General features: G+C 38.4%; 1 protein-coding gene across 5 annotated transcripts in view; it reads right to left on the bottom strand.

Moving 5' to 3' along the window:
* Nucleotides 1–13183, bottom strand: part of LOC150083012 (casein kinase I-like) — a 415276-nt gene extending 402093 nt beyond the window's left edge. For 4 of the 5 annotated variants that reach the window (XM_090376979.1, XM_090376980.1, XM_090376977.1 and 1 more), the window contains exon 1: nucleotides 12759–13183. In XM_090376979.1, the coding sequence (XP_090233105.1) occupies nucleotides 12759–12834 (76 nt within the window). In that variant the 5' untranslated portion in view covers nucleotides 12835–13183. Of the gene's footprint in view, nucleotides 1–12201; nucleotides 12293–12758 lie in introns of those variants that run through there. The other variant, XM_090376981.1, reaches the window with a different exon arrangement.
* Between the last annotated feature and the right edge of the window lie 4111 nt (nucleotides 13184–17294).

The following is a 17294-nucleotide window of genomic DNA, read 5'->3' as shown; positions in this document are numbered from 1 at the left end:
CCTTAAATGGTAGGTTAGGAAATAATAGAAAAGGTTTCCTTATATTTCGTGATCTAACCTTAAACGTTAGGTTAGGAAATAATAGGAAAAGAAAGAAAGAAAAATTCTTTATATATATATATATATATATAAATATATATAAAACATAGTGAATAGCTATTGAGGTGTTGATTGACGCTATGATATGTGTGTATCTGCATGAGTGTCTTTAAAAATAAAAGATTAATATTTTATTAATAAACAATTTATGCGCTAGTCCACCCATGATTCTAAAGAAAAAAAGGTTAGGTTATCCCCTACACTTCGGGAAGGGTTCAAGTTCCCATGGGATTCAAGTGGCGGTAACCTGACCTTTTTTCACCATTAGGGCATATTATTGAACAAGAAAATAAAAACAGTCATAAAAAAAATTTATTTATTTTATGAATGTATTTCTAAATATGACTGATTCTAAAGAAAAAAAGGTTAGGTTTTCCCCTCCACTTCGGGAAGGGTTCAAGCTCCCATGGGATTTAAGTGGCGGTAACCTGACCTTTTTTCACCATTATGGAAAGCATTCATTTGGACATGTGCCCATTAGTGCTACTAAACCATTATCATGTGTTGTGTTGTGTTCGAGCACCAACCAGTAAATTGTTTGCCACGCCTACCTGTCAATCAATATATCGTTCTCAACTTTGCCACAGACCGATAACACCTACCGTCTGTTCACCGAGTGAGCAGTGCTAGAGTCTGGTGTCGGGAAACTATTCCGCGTAAGTTATAAGAAGCAACCATGGCAAAATGGAGGACCACCATCAAGGCCAAGAACATCATGACCAGAGTAATACCTGTCAGAACGGGAATCTATAATCGTTCTCGTGTTGGCTTTCTTTACCTTCGCCAAACTTTTGAGCATAAAGGCAAGGTAAGGCAGTGTTGAGATCATATATCCTGCAGTTTTGAGGGAGAGCACTACGGAGTGTATTGAACCATTGAGGTTAACTATGGGGGCATCTTTGGACTCGGGCAAGATTTCTTTGGATTGGAGAAGTGCCAATGAATTGCCAATATATAAAAGTGGTTCTAAGAGTGAAGGAACTTTTGGAATGGTTCACGAATGTTCTGGTCACCAAACAGCGAATAACAGACAAGAAACTGACTACCATCAAGAAGAACCTGATAGCTCCCGCAACCTTGGAAAAAAATAAAAATCAAGCACGATGTGAGCGACCAGCTAAAAACAACAACAAAGGAGCCGCAGCAAGTACAGAAACCACAACCCAGAGAAGTTGAAGTGGAAACAGGCAAGATTGTGATATCCAGAAAAGAAGAGTGGAAGAAAGCCCTAGCAGAATTCGGGGGAATGGCAAAGACCCAATAGAATCCTGTGACAAGTCACAGAAGAACTCAATAGGTGAACAACACAGGATTATCTTAACAATGAAGTAACACTAGACACAATCCACACAGCCATTTACTGTGCTGCTGTGGCAGCCATAAACCAGCAGCGACAAAGCAGAAGCTTCTCACTGGTTATGAATACATAAAGAAAGCAGTTGACCAGCACAACTTCTCCATGTAAATGCCCTTAGGGTGTTTACATGTAAACTGAAGGTAACTGTTTAACTGGAACCAGCAGCAACATGCAGGTGAAGCTTCTCACTGGCTATGAAAACAACAGAAAGCAGTTGACCCGTGCAAATCTTTATACTATATTGCCTGAAGAGAAGCTGCACTGGTAAAGTGCTTTCTATGTGTTCGTAGCCAGTAAGAAGCTTCCGCTTTATGTCACTGCTGGTTTCCGGTAAATGACTACCTGCTTTCTACATGTAAATACCCTAATACAAAATGAAAAGACAAGGAACCACCAGCCTGTGAAAGAAGGCTACAGCAGACGAGAGAAGAGTGAAGATAGGAGAACTGACCCAATACCAATGGGGTAACAGAAGTAAGAAGCTGATCAGAAAAGTGAAGGCCATCCTCAAAAAAGACAATTTTTACAGCAAACACAAGACCTATAATCAGAGGATCAAAGAATACCTTGACACCCTCACGCAGAAACTCTTGGCGCTCAGCAAGCAGCTTTGCCATTACAGGGAGATTGCCCAGAGAAAAACAGATAACAGGATATTTTATGAAAACCACAGAGCCATCTACATGAAAATCTGACAAGAGGAAAAGGAAGGCAATGATCCTCCCAACAAGGATGTCACTCAAGGAGTTCTGGGTAACCTGTGAAGCTGCAAATTAGCCATAACAGCCATCCCCCTGGATACATTTAGAAAGGAAGAAAATCAAGAACATACAAGAGATGACAGAATGGAAGATTCAAGAGGAAGAAGTACAACAGTTAATCAGGAAGTCCCACAACTGGTGAACACCAGAATAGGTAATATCCACAACTACTGGTACAAGATGTTCAGTTGTGTGCGCGCACACACACACACACAGGCACATGGCAGAGCAGTTCACCCAGATAAGGCACCCTGACACAATCCCAGACTCTCAGCAAAGTAGAGACCAATCATTTGTCTCCAGATGAGCAAAGGATGCAAGGAGCAGTTGACTATTTATACTAAAGTTACAGAGCAAGCCTACAAGCAACACTACAACCTGTACATGGCCTACATAGACTACTGCAAGGCCTTGGACTCTGTGCTCCATAGCTGGCTGATAGAGACAATGAAGATCTACAAATTCAATCTGACACTGAAACACTTCCTAGAAGCAACCATGGCAAAACGGAGGACCACCATCAAGGTCAAGAACATCATGACTAGAGTAATACCTGTCAGAAGGGGAATCTTCCAGGGAGATACCCTGAGCTCATTATGGTTCTGTCTGACACTGAATCTGTCCATTATGTTCAATAACAGCAAGCACAGATATACCCTAAAAGAAGGAAGAACCTGTACTCAGTCTCTCCCCTGATGTATATGGATGACATCAAACTCTATGCCACAACTGAGAATCATTTCCTACAGCTACTCGCTCAGGATCACCAAAGAGTTTGACACTAACATCAGGATGCAATTTGGCCTAGACAAATGCAAGACCCATGAATTACATCAAGGACATCTAGTTTGGCAAAACTACCAGCTGAATATCGGTGAAGAGATTGAAGCCACGAAAGACTGAGATACATACAAATATCTGGGGATGATGCAGGCTCACCAGTCAGAACACAATTATATCAAGGTCCACTTGATATTCTCAAGTGGACAACATTGATATTCTTGATATTCAAAATATCAGAGACTGAAAAACCTGCTAAAATCAAAGCTAAATGGTGGGAACATGGTCACAGTCATAAACTTACGCAGTCCGGGTACTAACATACTCCTTCAGGATTGTAGATTGGACCAACACCAAGCTGGGGGAGATTATGAGATCAAATGGGATAATGATAAGAGCTGCCAACACCCAAACTTTTCCATCAAGAGACTGACCATAGCTCATAAAGGAGGGAGGGGATTGAATGACCTCACTGAACAAGAGAAGGTGATTAAGTAGCTGCAGGATTACAGGCTCGGACCAAGGTATTTCCATACGCCAGGCAGAAAACTTTTTTGGCACCCCTTTACTAAGGATATGTATTTTTTTTGGAAAACACAGCACCAACAATATACCAAGGCATAAGAAATATAGATAAACAGTACACAAAACTCAACCTCAACAAGGAGACTACACTCACACAGAAGAAACAAAGACAGAATAGAAAGATGAGCTGAGAAGATACTCTATATAGGCAGACATTATAATGACCTCGAGACTACATAGATAAGATGGCTTCCAACGCTTGGCTCATGAAGTGGAAAGCTTTTCCCCAAGACAGAAGGATGCATGCTTACCATCCAAGATCAGGTAATCAACACCAGAAACTACAATGCAAAGGACAACAGAGTAACAGATGACACATGTTGTCGATGCCACTTGGTCCCAAGAAACAATCCAGCACATCACCGCAGAATGCAGGTTGATCACCCAGCCAGAATACATTCAAACACAACCAGGTAGCCAGGATAATACATCAGAAACTAGTGCAACAATACCAGATGATCAAAGAAACTTTACCATATTACAAATACAAGCCTCAGACCATAAAAAGCCCTCTACTCATAGACTATACTGGGACCATGCCATAATAAGGGACATGATGATCCCACACAACAGACCAGACATAACCCCCATCGATAAGAAGGAAAGGGCTACTTGCCTGATCAACATAGCAGTGCCCAACACCACCAACCTCCAGAAAATATACAAAGAAAAGATTAAGAAGTACTCAGGCCTAAGAAAGTCAAAGATATGTGCCATACGTAAAAAGTAATGACAATCCCAATCACGATGTCAACCACCAGCATGGTGCCAAAGAGCCTCCATAAGAACCTAGCACCTGTAGGATAGTAAGAAGGTTCCTCAACCAACAGTAATAATAATAGTAACCAGACACAATCAACCACCCCATGCAATTGGTACCAATGCCCTTCGAGGGACAGGTAAAAAACAATAGAGAAAAAAAATTTTATAATAATAATAAACAATAACTATCTAAAGGGTCAAACTAGTGATTATATCACAGTAAAATTAAAAGCATTATGCTTTTCTTTTAAGAAGTGGCAATTTAAAAAAACAGAGGGCAGCTTACTGATAATACCTAAGGGAATTAATGTCTACTACAGAGCCTTTATCCTTTTTTTGCATTAATTTAGAGCATTTGCTGTGATTTAGTAACACCCTTAATCACATGGAGGCCTACAGTTTACATAAACATCAGTAAATCCTAAAGTGGATGTATCTTTATGATTGTTTATGTATGTATGTATGTATCTTTATGATTGTTTAGCTTTTACATTAAAAGTGTGACCTGCTGTTCAATAAATTAATTCTAATTCACATAGTGTTCTGCCTTTCATACTTAGCATATCATGTTACCTGGAATGCCATTCAAACTCCTATATTATGTTGTTACAATTTCATAATAGGTGTACTTAGTCATCAATTCAGACCTCTGGGAGGAAAAAATAATTGAATCATCTACTCAACTAACACAAAATACACTGACATTTCATATGATTTTTTGTTCCCAACATCTGTATTCCTTAATAAAGATGGCCATACATTTTGATGAAATGTTTCCCTTGAAATAATTAATTCTGTTAACACCACGGTATGCAAGTAAGTCAAACCTGAGTGAGAGAGAGAGTTTTGTGGGAGCATTTCATTTAGATTAAATTTGATATATTTTTTGTTCCCAACATCTTTATTCCTAAATAAAGATGGCCATACCTTTTGATGAAATGTTTCCCTTGAAATAACTTATTCTGTTAATGCCATGGTATGTGGGTAAGTCGAGAGAGAGAGAGAGAGAGATCTGTATTTCATTTCTTTAAGTTACACAAATAATTTTCACATGTTTCATGGTACACAAATAATTTTCACATGTTTCATGGTACTCTCTGTACCACTTAATCAGTTTGGTTTTTAATGGCGCATTGGCAGCTAAGGCCATAATGTGCCCACTTAATCAGTGAATGAGTTGCTTTTATTATTACGTTTCAACATCACACACTGTAATAAGGAAAGCAATTCAATCACTGAAGTCATACAAGTGGTACCACGAAATGTAAGACAATTATCTGTATTCCTTTTAGAAATTAAAGTTAAGATTTTCACTATTCTTCAAATAATAACTGCATTTAATTACAGTAAAAATGAAAAAACCATATTTGTAAGTCAAACGGAAAACTTATGAAGATAATTTTCAAGCATATTAAGAAATACTATTATTAGTATAGACCATGTTCAGAACAGTAAAGATTTATAAAACATTTAGCCGCTGAATAATGTGTATGATCTTACAATTGAATTTTATTCACCAATGAGAATATAATTAAATTTGATGCAATTGGGATTGTTCAAACAATTTATACACACACACATCCTTTGCACAATTTGGGAAATTTCAATGAAAAACTTTTTTTTTATCATGGTCGCTACATCCAGTACTGTCTTAGTATAGAATATAGTCTTAATATGCTTCCACCACTGCCTACATCTCAAATTATTTAGTTCCAGGGGTGTCAAAAGACAGCATGGGCCCTAAGCCTCAATGAGCCTGACTCTCCTCCATTTCCTGTATTTTCATGGCAATATGAACCCCCCCCCCCCATTGTTCAGGACAAGGGTTACCAAATCAGCTGTTCCTCCACCTCCAGTGCCATTATTTAATATATATTAGTGTCACACTATAACAAAATTACCGTATGTGATTACACAAAAATAAAACAGCTGCATGATTGCACAACAAACAAATGCTGGACTCTCTAATAGTAACTGATTTCAAAATAAGATCGGAATAAAATAACTGCATGATCAAGAATTTTTTTTCTTTATAAAAATCCCAAACATGAGAGGTATTAGAACATATACTACTTAGTACCATGCTTGGGTTGGAGTTGTGAAGATGAAAGAAGATATTTGTTGACATTAGATTTGAACTTCTGTAAACTATAATTTTCAGGAAATATGTAGGAAGGTAGGCTGTTCCAGAAAACGGCAGTTGAATGAATACACGAGGAAGATGAAAAGTTGGTTCTGTGAGTTTGAAGTTGGACAGTAAATGGATGTTGGCTGGTGGCAGCATGTGTTCAGACTGTTTTGAAAGAGAGATCAGGAATTATAGAAACCTATTCAGAAGAACAGTGCCCAATGAAGTATCTATAGAAAAAGCAAGCAGCAGAAACAGTAAGTCTATGAGACAGAGAGTGGAGAGACTGTTAGAGAGGAGTCATTAACCTAACTGCCCTCTTCTGAATGGAATCTAGAAGACAGAGAGGGTTTTGGGGGCACCGCCCCAGATGTGGGAACAATATTCCATGGTAGGACGGATTTGCGATTTGTACAGAGTGAACAGCTGTTTGGAAAAAAAAGTCACGACAAGAGCAAAAGAGAAAACCAAGTTTTTTAGATGCAGAGGAAACAATATTTGTAATGTGCTTGTGCCAAGAGAGATTAGAAGTCAGGGTAATCCCCAAAAGAAAGATATCATTTTGCCTAGAAATCGGAGTGTCACCAAAAGATAAGCATAGGAGCAGAAGAATCCTTTTTGTGAGATATAAGACAAGATTAAGTTTTAGAAGGTTTGAAATCAACTAAGTCGTCTTTGCCCCACTGGAGAATTACACGAAGATCAGCATTTAAGGAATTGGTAGCAGATATTTGAGAAGTTGAAGCGGATTGAGCAGGGCAAGGTTTCTCAATATGGAAAGTTTGATTTTTTTTTTTTTTTGATTTGGTAGTTGTTGGCGCATCGGCTTCTGTGGCCATATTGCACCTCCCAAGGTTTTTTTTTTTTGCAGTACTTTGATCCAAGCCCGAGGCGGGAATCGAACCCGCGACCTTTGGGTTGCCGGGCAGGTACTTTACCCACTCGGCTAGCCCGGTCGGCAATATGGAAAGTGGAAGGCAATGTGCTATCATTGGCAAAACTATGAATAGGATTTCCAGTCAATGGAAGGTCATTAATATACAAGAGGAAAACAGTGGTGAAAAAATTGAACCTTGGGGGACACAAGCATTAGTGGAGAAGTTAGAAGACAGAGCCCATCTACCATCACCATCAGTGAGCGATCAGAGAGAAAACTGGATAATCAATTACATAAGACAGTTGGGAAACCATAAGATGGAAGCTTGTTTAGAAGACCTTTATGCCAAACATGATCGAAAGCATGCTTTCGATCATGTTTGGCATAAAGGTCAAGAGCAACTGCTTGTGTTTCACCGAACCTTTCCATTGAATTTATCCATAAATGGGTAACATAAGCCAAAATATCACCAGTGGATTGACACTGGCGGAATCCATACTGGCAATCGTTGATCACACGGAAGGTTTCTAGGTAGTTTAAGAGTTGGCGGTTAATTGATTTCTCAATTACTTTAGAAGAGTAGAAGTAATTGCAATGGGACAACAATTGGATGGGAGGGATTTTTCATCCCTTTTAGGAACTGGCTGGATATGAGCAAATTTTCAAGTGGAAGGAAAAACACCTTTGCAATAAGAAAGTGAAAAAAAGCAGCAAAGAACAAGAGTAAGTTGGGGAGCACAGGTTTTGAGAACAAGTGGAGAAATACCATCACGATCTGCAGTTTTCTCAGCATCAAGATTCGTCAAAATCCTTCTGATGTCCTTTTGGCAGAAGACCACATGAGACATTCAATGGAGAGTTTTGGGAATGTTGGAAGGTGTTTTACCAAGATCATTAATACATGAGTTGGAAGAAAAATGGGATGCTAGCAGGTCAGCTTTATCCTTGGCTGAAGTGACAACAGAACGATCTGGTTTTGCAGAGGTGGAAGTAGAGATGGGCAAAAGTTGCGGCCAATAGCTTTGGCAAGAGATCAGAATGCTCGGCTACCATTAGGGCAAGAAGCAAGTTTTCTACTCTTAGCCTGTTCAAAATCTAGTTTGGACTGATTAACAACTGCTTTACAATTGCTGCGACCTTTGGTGCAGGCAGAAAATGAAACTGAAGAATTGGAAACAAGCCAATTACAATATGTAAAGTTCTTCTCTTGAACAACCTTAGCACATTTATTAGAAAACCAAGGTTTAGAAAAAGGACGAGATTTTAAAGTGAAGTGCAAAATAAAGGATTCCATTCCTACAAGAATAATTTCACTGACACAATCTGAGCAAGTGTTGACATCAGAAGTTTTGAATCAGTAGTCCGACCAAGGAAATAAAGAAAAGAAATCTCGCAGGTCATCTCATTTTGCATTCTTGTAATGCCAAACAACACGAGGTTGTGAATAGCCATGATATAAAGGCTCCAATGGAGAAGACACAATCACCAAGTTGTGATCTGAAGTGCCGAAAGGACCTCTGTACTTAGAAGGGTTGTTTGTAAGAAAAAGATCAAGCGTGTTGGCTGTATGATTAGGATTGTCCGGTATTCTTGTAGGTAAATGAACAATCTGTGCAAGTAATTGCAAAAGCCTCAGCATCTCGACCAGCCGGGTCGGGATGCTGAGGCTTTTGCAATTGAACTGGAAAATTTGCAATTGTGACTAGAAAACCGAAGCCAGCTGGAGTTGTGAACATTAAAATCACTAAGGAAAATAACCTCACTGTTAGGAAATGGACTGGAGAAAGTCAAGTTGCAAAGAGAGAAAGTCAAAGAGCTCTAAGTGATTAGTGGAGTTGGGAGAATGGTAGAGACAACAGATGAATTTGACACAATGAGGTAGAGAGATTTTAAGCCAGAGAAGATCGAAAAGAGGAGATTCCAAATTACCAAGTCTCTTACAGGGAATATCGGAATGGATATATACATAAGTAGCACCTTTGAGGTGAAAGGAATCATACAGCAAATAATTTGGCAACTGAGATGAGCAGTAGTTGAATCAACCGACAACTGAGATTCTGTTAGAAAAAGTACATGGGGTTTGGCAGACTGAAAGTGGAAATGGACATTGTTGAGATTAGAATTGAGACCACGTATATTTGTGAAATGAAGTAAATGCCACAATCCGATATTGAAACAGCAGCGGTTGCTAGAGGACTACTGACCTCTGGACCAATTTTTTCTTGAGGACAAAATTGGTCAAATTATTTTACTGACCCACAGCAGATATCAAATCACATTGAAAATGTGAATCATGGTAAGTTTGGAAAGTACTGGGAGATCCAGCCCTGCAGGTGCAAGTACCAATTGTGTGCAGCTTTTTAAATATGCTAGAAGGCTGGTGTCCTCCACATGACAAGTATTAAGCAACCTACTTCGTTCATTGAGAAGTTAAAATCATCCAGTAGAATGTAGTGCCTCACAATTGAAAAACAACATAAAATAAGGAAGGTGGCAAATAGTATAGGAACTACATGGCATTAAAAAATGAGCTAGAAAATCTCTCCCACCGAATTGCTATGCTTGGAGATTATATAGTTAGGGCAGAGTCCATTATGTGATGTACCAGAGGAGTATCAAAGAATTATCAAAATTCTACTGACCCACAGAAAAAATACAGTGAAATTCTTGAGATTATTAGTGAATTATATATACTCCTCAAATTTTTGAGTATATATAATTCACTAATTATCTCAATGATTTCAACATGAACCATCCAAAGAAATCAGAATTTGCAAATCGCTAACTGGCACATCCCTGCTTCTAACCAAAATCACATCACTAAGTAACATATCTCAGCCTCTATAAAAATTCAGCTAAATAATTTGTGCTGAAACAGTATGAATGTTGTTCCAACACAAAGATCTGAGAATCTCATATGATCCTAAATTTAGCTTCAACCCTTATCATCAATTAGTCACCAAATTCACTCTAAATATTTCAACCCGTTATAATATTACTGGTGATATCAATCACTTACTTTAAAAATAATAATAATACAACTTGCAATGTACATCATTAATGTTAGACATCACCTATATATGCAATTGCCATATTGTTGTGTCTAAATCAAATTTTAAAAAGACATGCAGAGGCAATCCCTGAAATGGAGTTTCTAGCCACTGTGTGAAATTTACTTTAAAATCTGGATTGGCTTAACACAGAAATTTCAGAGTTGGGGGTGGGGGGATTTCAACTGTTTTTTTATTCCCTTTATTTTTGCAAAATGCACAATACTAAATTAGCCTGTGCAGAATTATGACACCTTATTGGTAGCAATCTAGATCCAGCAGTAGGATAAAACTTAAATTGCTGTCCCTTAATATTATAAAGGTCAAAAACAAATTTCCCATTTTTCCTTCTTAGAGCTGTTAATATGCTCATATTCAAACTGATACTATAAAGGTCCTCTGATCAAGTTTTAAGACTGGTGCACTGATGTCTGATATATACAGATCTATTAGAAAATATAAACTGATTAACTAGTTTATCAGGTACACTGCCATCATCCATGGAAATAACAGCTCCACCATGTATTTGTATCAAACTATATAAAACAAGGCACTCCATAGCCAAGTGGTCAGGAGCGGGAGTGCAGTAGCACACGCTCCTTGAGTAGACCAGGGTTCAAACCCCTGACTGCTGAATACGGTCGATCTGCCAACCCGCATTGGACCAGCATGGCAGATTATGGTCTATTTCCCTCAGCATGAATTGTTGAGGAGGCTTCGATCCTGCAGTGGGTTGATAATGGCTGCACTTTACCTTTTTTTTTTTATATAAAACAGACAGTCAAATACCCAAGGAGAAAAATTCAATTTGTTGTTTTATTGACATGGAGTTTGTCACTCCTATTTGTACATATGTATTCATGGAAATTTTAAAAATTCCTCCAGCTGTTAACCAGAACTGAACCCAAGCCTATCCAAATGAGTTTCAGACTATAATGTATCAAGGCAACTAAGCTGCTACAAAGGATGATTGTGAGGATAGTGTGTTTGTCTGCATGTGTATATTGTATATGCAAGTGTAATAAAGTGAGAGAATGGAAATATGACTTAAGTTACTCTGAGCATGGTATGACAGTTGATATCAGATGTGCCGACCGGGCTAGCTGGGTAGGTAAAGTGCCTGCCTGGCAACCCAAAGGTCGCGGGTTCGAATCCCACCTTGGGCTTGGATCAAAGTACTGCAAAAACCTTGGGAGGTGCATTATGGCCACAGAAACTGATGCCACAACAACTACCAAAAAAAAAAAAAAAAAAAGATATCAATGTGCAGTTGCAAGCATCACAGTCACTACAACCCTGATGCGGTGTTCGTATACAAGTGTCAAGGATATACCAAGGATAGTACAACAAAGCATTCATCCAACAAGTTCTGACTGGAGACAGCCTATTATGTTAAAAGCTAACAGAAAGTGAAAGGAATCATATAATCTAACAGATGGTGAAAAGATATACTGGAATGCACGATGCAACATTCTGTCACAATGCATACAACGCTTGTCAGCTAAAATCAAACATCTATGGTTACAATGGGAACAGTAATGTTAACACTGATATTTTAGAAGTGGAAAAAGTCACCTGGTCTTACAAATCTCATTTCCAATAGTTTCATACTAATGGTGGGACCAGCATGTGAAAACAGCTAGGTGAGATCACACAGGGGTTCTGAAGAGATTGTTCAATCTCTCCTGATTTATTAAAGCTTATGAATAATAAACTTTCACATAAGGAAATCTTTCAATAAGAAAGGAGAGTAGCTTGATAATTCGTGTTAAGAATATGGACGAGAGACCTAACAAACTCACGGTAATATCAACTGATCACCCTCTTTCTGCTGAAGATCAAGAGACTAACATTCAGTGACACATCCTGAAATTTTATGTTTTTTTTTTTTTTTTTTCCTACATTGCTAGCTTTTACAAACATCAACACATATAGTTCGGTTATATACTTAGGACAAACTGTTCTTGTGGGGTGGGGCCTTTAGCCCTTTGCAACAATTAACCCTGATTTGGGGCGGTTGTTTTTCGGCCGTATAAAAAACCAACAACTAATCTTTGCGACTTAAGAAAATTATAACTTACATTACATAATTAAAAAAAAAAAAAAACAATATAACTAAAGTTTTAAAAAATATCTAACTGCAAAATATGAAAGTCCGTCGGTATATAACTTAAAAAAATCCATTTTAGTAATTCCCACCAAACAGGATTCTATACTCTGAAGTGGACACAATTACAAAATACAGATTACTAGTGTATAGTAATATGGGGTCCACTTATTACGTTTGGGCAAATAAATTTCACTAAGACAAATAAATTATTCATACACACACACAAATAAAAACATATTCAACGTTTACCTAAATATATATCCCCAAATGATCCGCTACCAATTTTACGCCCAAGACGATATTTATTTCCCACTCGAAGTTCCATTTTCGAAAACACAAATTAGAAGTACTAGGCTAAAACTATTCACTTTTCGAATTATAATAACATATGTAATCTGTTGACCAAAATCTTGGAGCCTAAAATCCTCAGCATAATGAAAACTTGGTACAAAGACGGTGACTTCGAAATTCGTGTCTCAAAGGAGAATCAAAAGGAAATATTCGATTCTTTATTGTTACTTAAAAGACAAGTAATGTTCAAATCATTGATACTCTACTGCGTGGAAGAAAATCACTAACAAATAGTGCATATACAAAAACTGCACCACAACGGATGCATAAATTAACACCTCCCTAACTAGAGACAATGGTTTCAAACATCCCCCACCAGTACTACTTCCAGCACTTGGAATAACACTTACGCGCATGCTTATTTTACAATACCCGGATAAATAGGAACCATATGCGATTGGGGTCGCATTCGGCTTGTTAAGAATATACGCCTTGCTAATGATATACGCCCTGCCACGGTTGAGATCGCCATCCAGCTACCGCATCTGCAAAAGGCGTCGGTTTTAAATTCTGAGTCAAGAAAAAAATTTATGGGCTTTTTTCAAAAAATGGCTACGATCAGTGTTGAATCCAGGAGGGTGACTGGGGGTGAGTTTCACCCCCCTGTGGAATAAAAAATTACCCCCCCGTAAAAAATAGCAATTTTTATTTTAATATTAGTTCAAAGACCTCGGATGTTGAAATTTTGACCACATTTTTTGTTTAATTTTAATTGAAATTTTTTTCTTACTGCGCTCTTTAGAATTCATATCATTGTTTATGCAATGTTGAATTTATAAAACACAAATTCAATAAATTTATGTCAAATAAACACAACACAAAAAATGACAGAGGCTGTGATACTCGTTAGGACCTGGTCCTAACGAGTACCACAGCCTCTGTCATTTTTTGTGTTGTGTTTATTTGTTGTATTAAGTGTGGTACTCATTAGGACCAGGTCCTACCGAGTACCACATTAACTGCTGTGATTTCCAATCTTTTTACCCTGGAGGAATCTTAAAATAATTTTCAGGTCTCAGGGAATCCCTGCATAAAAATTATTATATCTACAGCTCAGGGTACGTTAACTTGATCAGTTGTCGATTATCCCCAGAGGTTCACACCTGGTGAGTATGGGCTTGGCACACCTGGGGTCCTGAGCTGGATATCATCATTCTTCTCTTTCTTGTTGATTCCTTTCTACTTTAAAGAGAGGGGGGCTGACTCTCTTTAAAAATTACAGCTGTGAATTACAGGCTCCAAAAAACCGATACGTGTTTGCCTTTTTATTTACCTAATTGTTATTTTCTATCGTACTATATATGTACTCTTATAGTTATAATTACGCTGCTTTTTTTTATTTTTAATTTAGATAAAGAGTTTTTGTAGATTACTACTTAATATACGTAAAATCGTTATTCCGTTCCAATCATGCAGCCACTGTTTTTGTATACAGTAGTAGGGAATTCAAAATTTTAATTATGGTAACTAGGTAGCTTAAAGTATAATTATATAGCGTAATACGCATCACTGCATTTAGGATTCTATTAGATAGCGTAGTATTGACAATTAATTAATTAAATTTATTGATCTTATTAATTTAAAATATCATGCCCCAGAATAGAGCAGCAAAGCAACTGGCACAAAGTGGCAAGAGTGCTGTGACTCGGGGGAGAACTGAGGGGAGGAGCCATTCTCCAACGCATCACAGCCTAAAAAAATGTGAAACTTTTGAAATGTTTCCCAAACATGATCTAGTCAAGGAGGATGTCTTTGTGTGTGCCAGGTGAAGGGTTTGTCTAGAAATTAGGCATCAACTCAGCATTCTACTGGGCGTCTATGAGAGCTTGAGGTGTAGGGTTGACGCCCTAGAAGAAATTAATATGAGGGGCCCCGTCAAGCTCTCAGCTGCCCAACTCAACGCCAGAGCTCATCCGGGGCATCAGGCAACAAAGCGGCAACCTCAAAGGCAGAATGCGCTGGTCCCACAGGAGTTAGTTATCGTCAGTGACTCTATTGTTAGGGAGAAGGGGAATATATTTTGTAAAAAGGATACATGGAACAGGACCAGGGTATGACTGCCAGGGGCAAACGTTGATGACGTTGTAAAGCATATATCATCTTTTAAGGGCACAAAGGGTGATATTGTTGTACACGTTGGCACCAATGACATAAAAAGTAGGAGATCTCCGGATTTACTTAATAAGTACAGGAAAATGTTGCAAAATAGTCTTGAGTTAGGGTTAAATTTCAAAGTTCCTGCAATTCTGCCCAGACACGATAGGAGGGAGTACATGATGAGAGCCTTGTCAATCAAATCGATCCTGGAGGGAATATGTAAGGCTCAAGGGATTGAATTTTTTTTCAGCCTACTCTGTGCTTGTTAACAGGAGAGACTGCTTCTACAGGGATAGGATACACTTAAATAAAAAGGGTGCAGGAATATTTGCTCATGCTATCCAGGCAGTGTTACAGGGGTCGGAAAACTGCTAGCTTGGGGGGATTAACAGACTAAAAGGTTAAAACTAGCCACAGGCAGAGATGAAGGTGATTCTTCCACAGATTCTATTAGAATAAGTAGCGACCTGGAGCTAGGGCTGCTGGGGGTTTCAGGGACTGATGGCAGTCACCATGAAACAGGTGGGTATATGGGATATGCCAGGATAATTAGGAATAGGAATCGGTGCATGTATGCTTGCATGTATACCAATGCTAGAAGTATAGAAAATAAATTTGGTGAATTTGAAGAGTTGGTCAAGATATCAAAGGCCGATATTGTTGAGATATCACAGACTTGGTATCACACTGATATTAGGAATGTAGAACTGGAATTTCGGGAGTACAATGTATACAGAAAGGATAGACAGGATAGGAAGGGAAGAAGAGGTGTCATGCTGTTAATTAAGAAAAACATAAAATCAAAACAAATGCATCCAGTTGATATGGATGAACAGTGCACAGTTGAGTCAGTTTGGTGTGACATCAGCACTACGAAAGTAAAAATAAGAGTAGAAGTGTGTTATAGGCCTGATGACTCGAATGAGTACGATGAACAATTGTACAAAGAAATAGAGTGGGCTAGTAAATCAGAATGCATTATAATGGGGGATTTAACTACCCAGGTATTGACTGGTACTAGTGGGTTGGTCACTCACACACTAGTAAGAATTTTGTCGATTTATTGGATGATTGTTTTCTGCAGCAGCATGTTCGAGAGGCAACCAGAGAGGTTAATACTTTTGATCTGGTTATCAGCAGTGATCATTCGTGTATTAAAAATTTGCAGATAAAGAAACCACTAGGTGGCAGTGATCACAGAGTACTGATGTGGGATTTATTAAAATATATAATTACCACCACGGGTAGTAGTAATAGTAGTAGTGGCATGTGATGCAATAAAGCAAGTGTATGAGTTTATGCAGGATCAGCCAAAAAAAAAAAAAATCACACCATTCCCTCCAAATGCCTGTCCAGTTCCTCCTTAAATTTATTCAACCTATCAACTTCCACAACGACAGATGAAAGTTTGTTCCAGCAATTAACCACCCGCTGGCTAAAAGCAAATTTCTGAACATCTATTCTTCATCTGCCTTTTCTTAAATTGAATTTATGCCTCCTTAGTTTCGCAATCTGAACAAGGGGAAAGATTAATCAGAATTCAGCGTGATCAGCCCATTCAAGGCCTTATACACCTCAATCAGATCACCTCGCAGGTAGCTAGTCACAAGCCACTGCAATTTGCAGAACTTTAGCCTCTCTTGGTAAGAGGATCCCTTCATTCCCCTCACCAATCTTGCTGCCATTCTCTGTACACGCTCAAGTAAATCGACATCCGTCCTAAAATGAGGTTTCCAGACCTGAACGCAGTACTCAAGGCTTGGTCTGACCATTGCCTTATACAGAGGGATAATCACCACGTTTTCCCTACTAGCAAAATTCCTATATATCATTGACAAAACCCAATGACCTGCTTTGGCAGCCTGTCTGCATTGCTCGGAAAACTTCATATCTGCCTGCACAATTACACCCAGGTATTTTTCATTTTCTACCACACTAAGTATACTACCACACAGTTGGTACGTTTCTCTGGGGTTACTTTTACCCATATGCAGTATTTTGCATTTGTCAAGGTTAAATTTCAGTTGCCACTTCTTAGCCCATCTCCCAAATTATCTAGATCCTGTTGCAGCAGCACACTGCCATTACTGTCATTAACAACCCTGCCAACCTTTCTATCATCTGCAAACTTCGACACTAAGCCTGATATACCTTCATCAATATCATTGATAAATATACAAAACAACAGGGGACCGAACACCGAACCCAGCTGGACTCCACTAATAACATTAGTCCACGAAGAGCAGCACCTATTGATTACTCTCTGTCTTCTCGCACTCAACCATTCTTTTATCCATTGTAGCAACTTATTCTTAATACCATTCTTCTCCAATTTGC

The sequence above is a fragment of the Mastigoproctus giganteus genome, chromosome 7 (genome assembly GCF_048544385.1).
Source record: "Mastigoproctus giganteus isolate SK-2022 chromosome 7, ASM4854438v1, whole genome shotgun sequence".
Taxonomy (NCBI): Eukaryota; Metazoa; Arthropoda; class Arachnida; order Uropygi; family Thelyphonidae; genus Mastigoproctus; species Mastigoproctus giganteus.
This window is presented reverse-complemented; position numbering and strand designations above follow the sequence as displayed.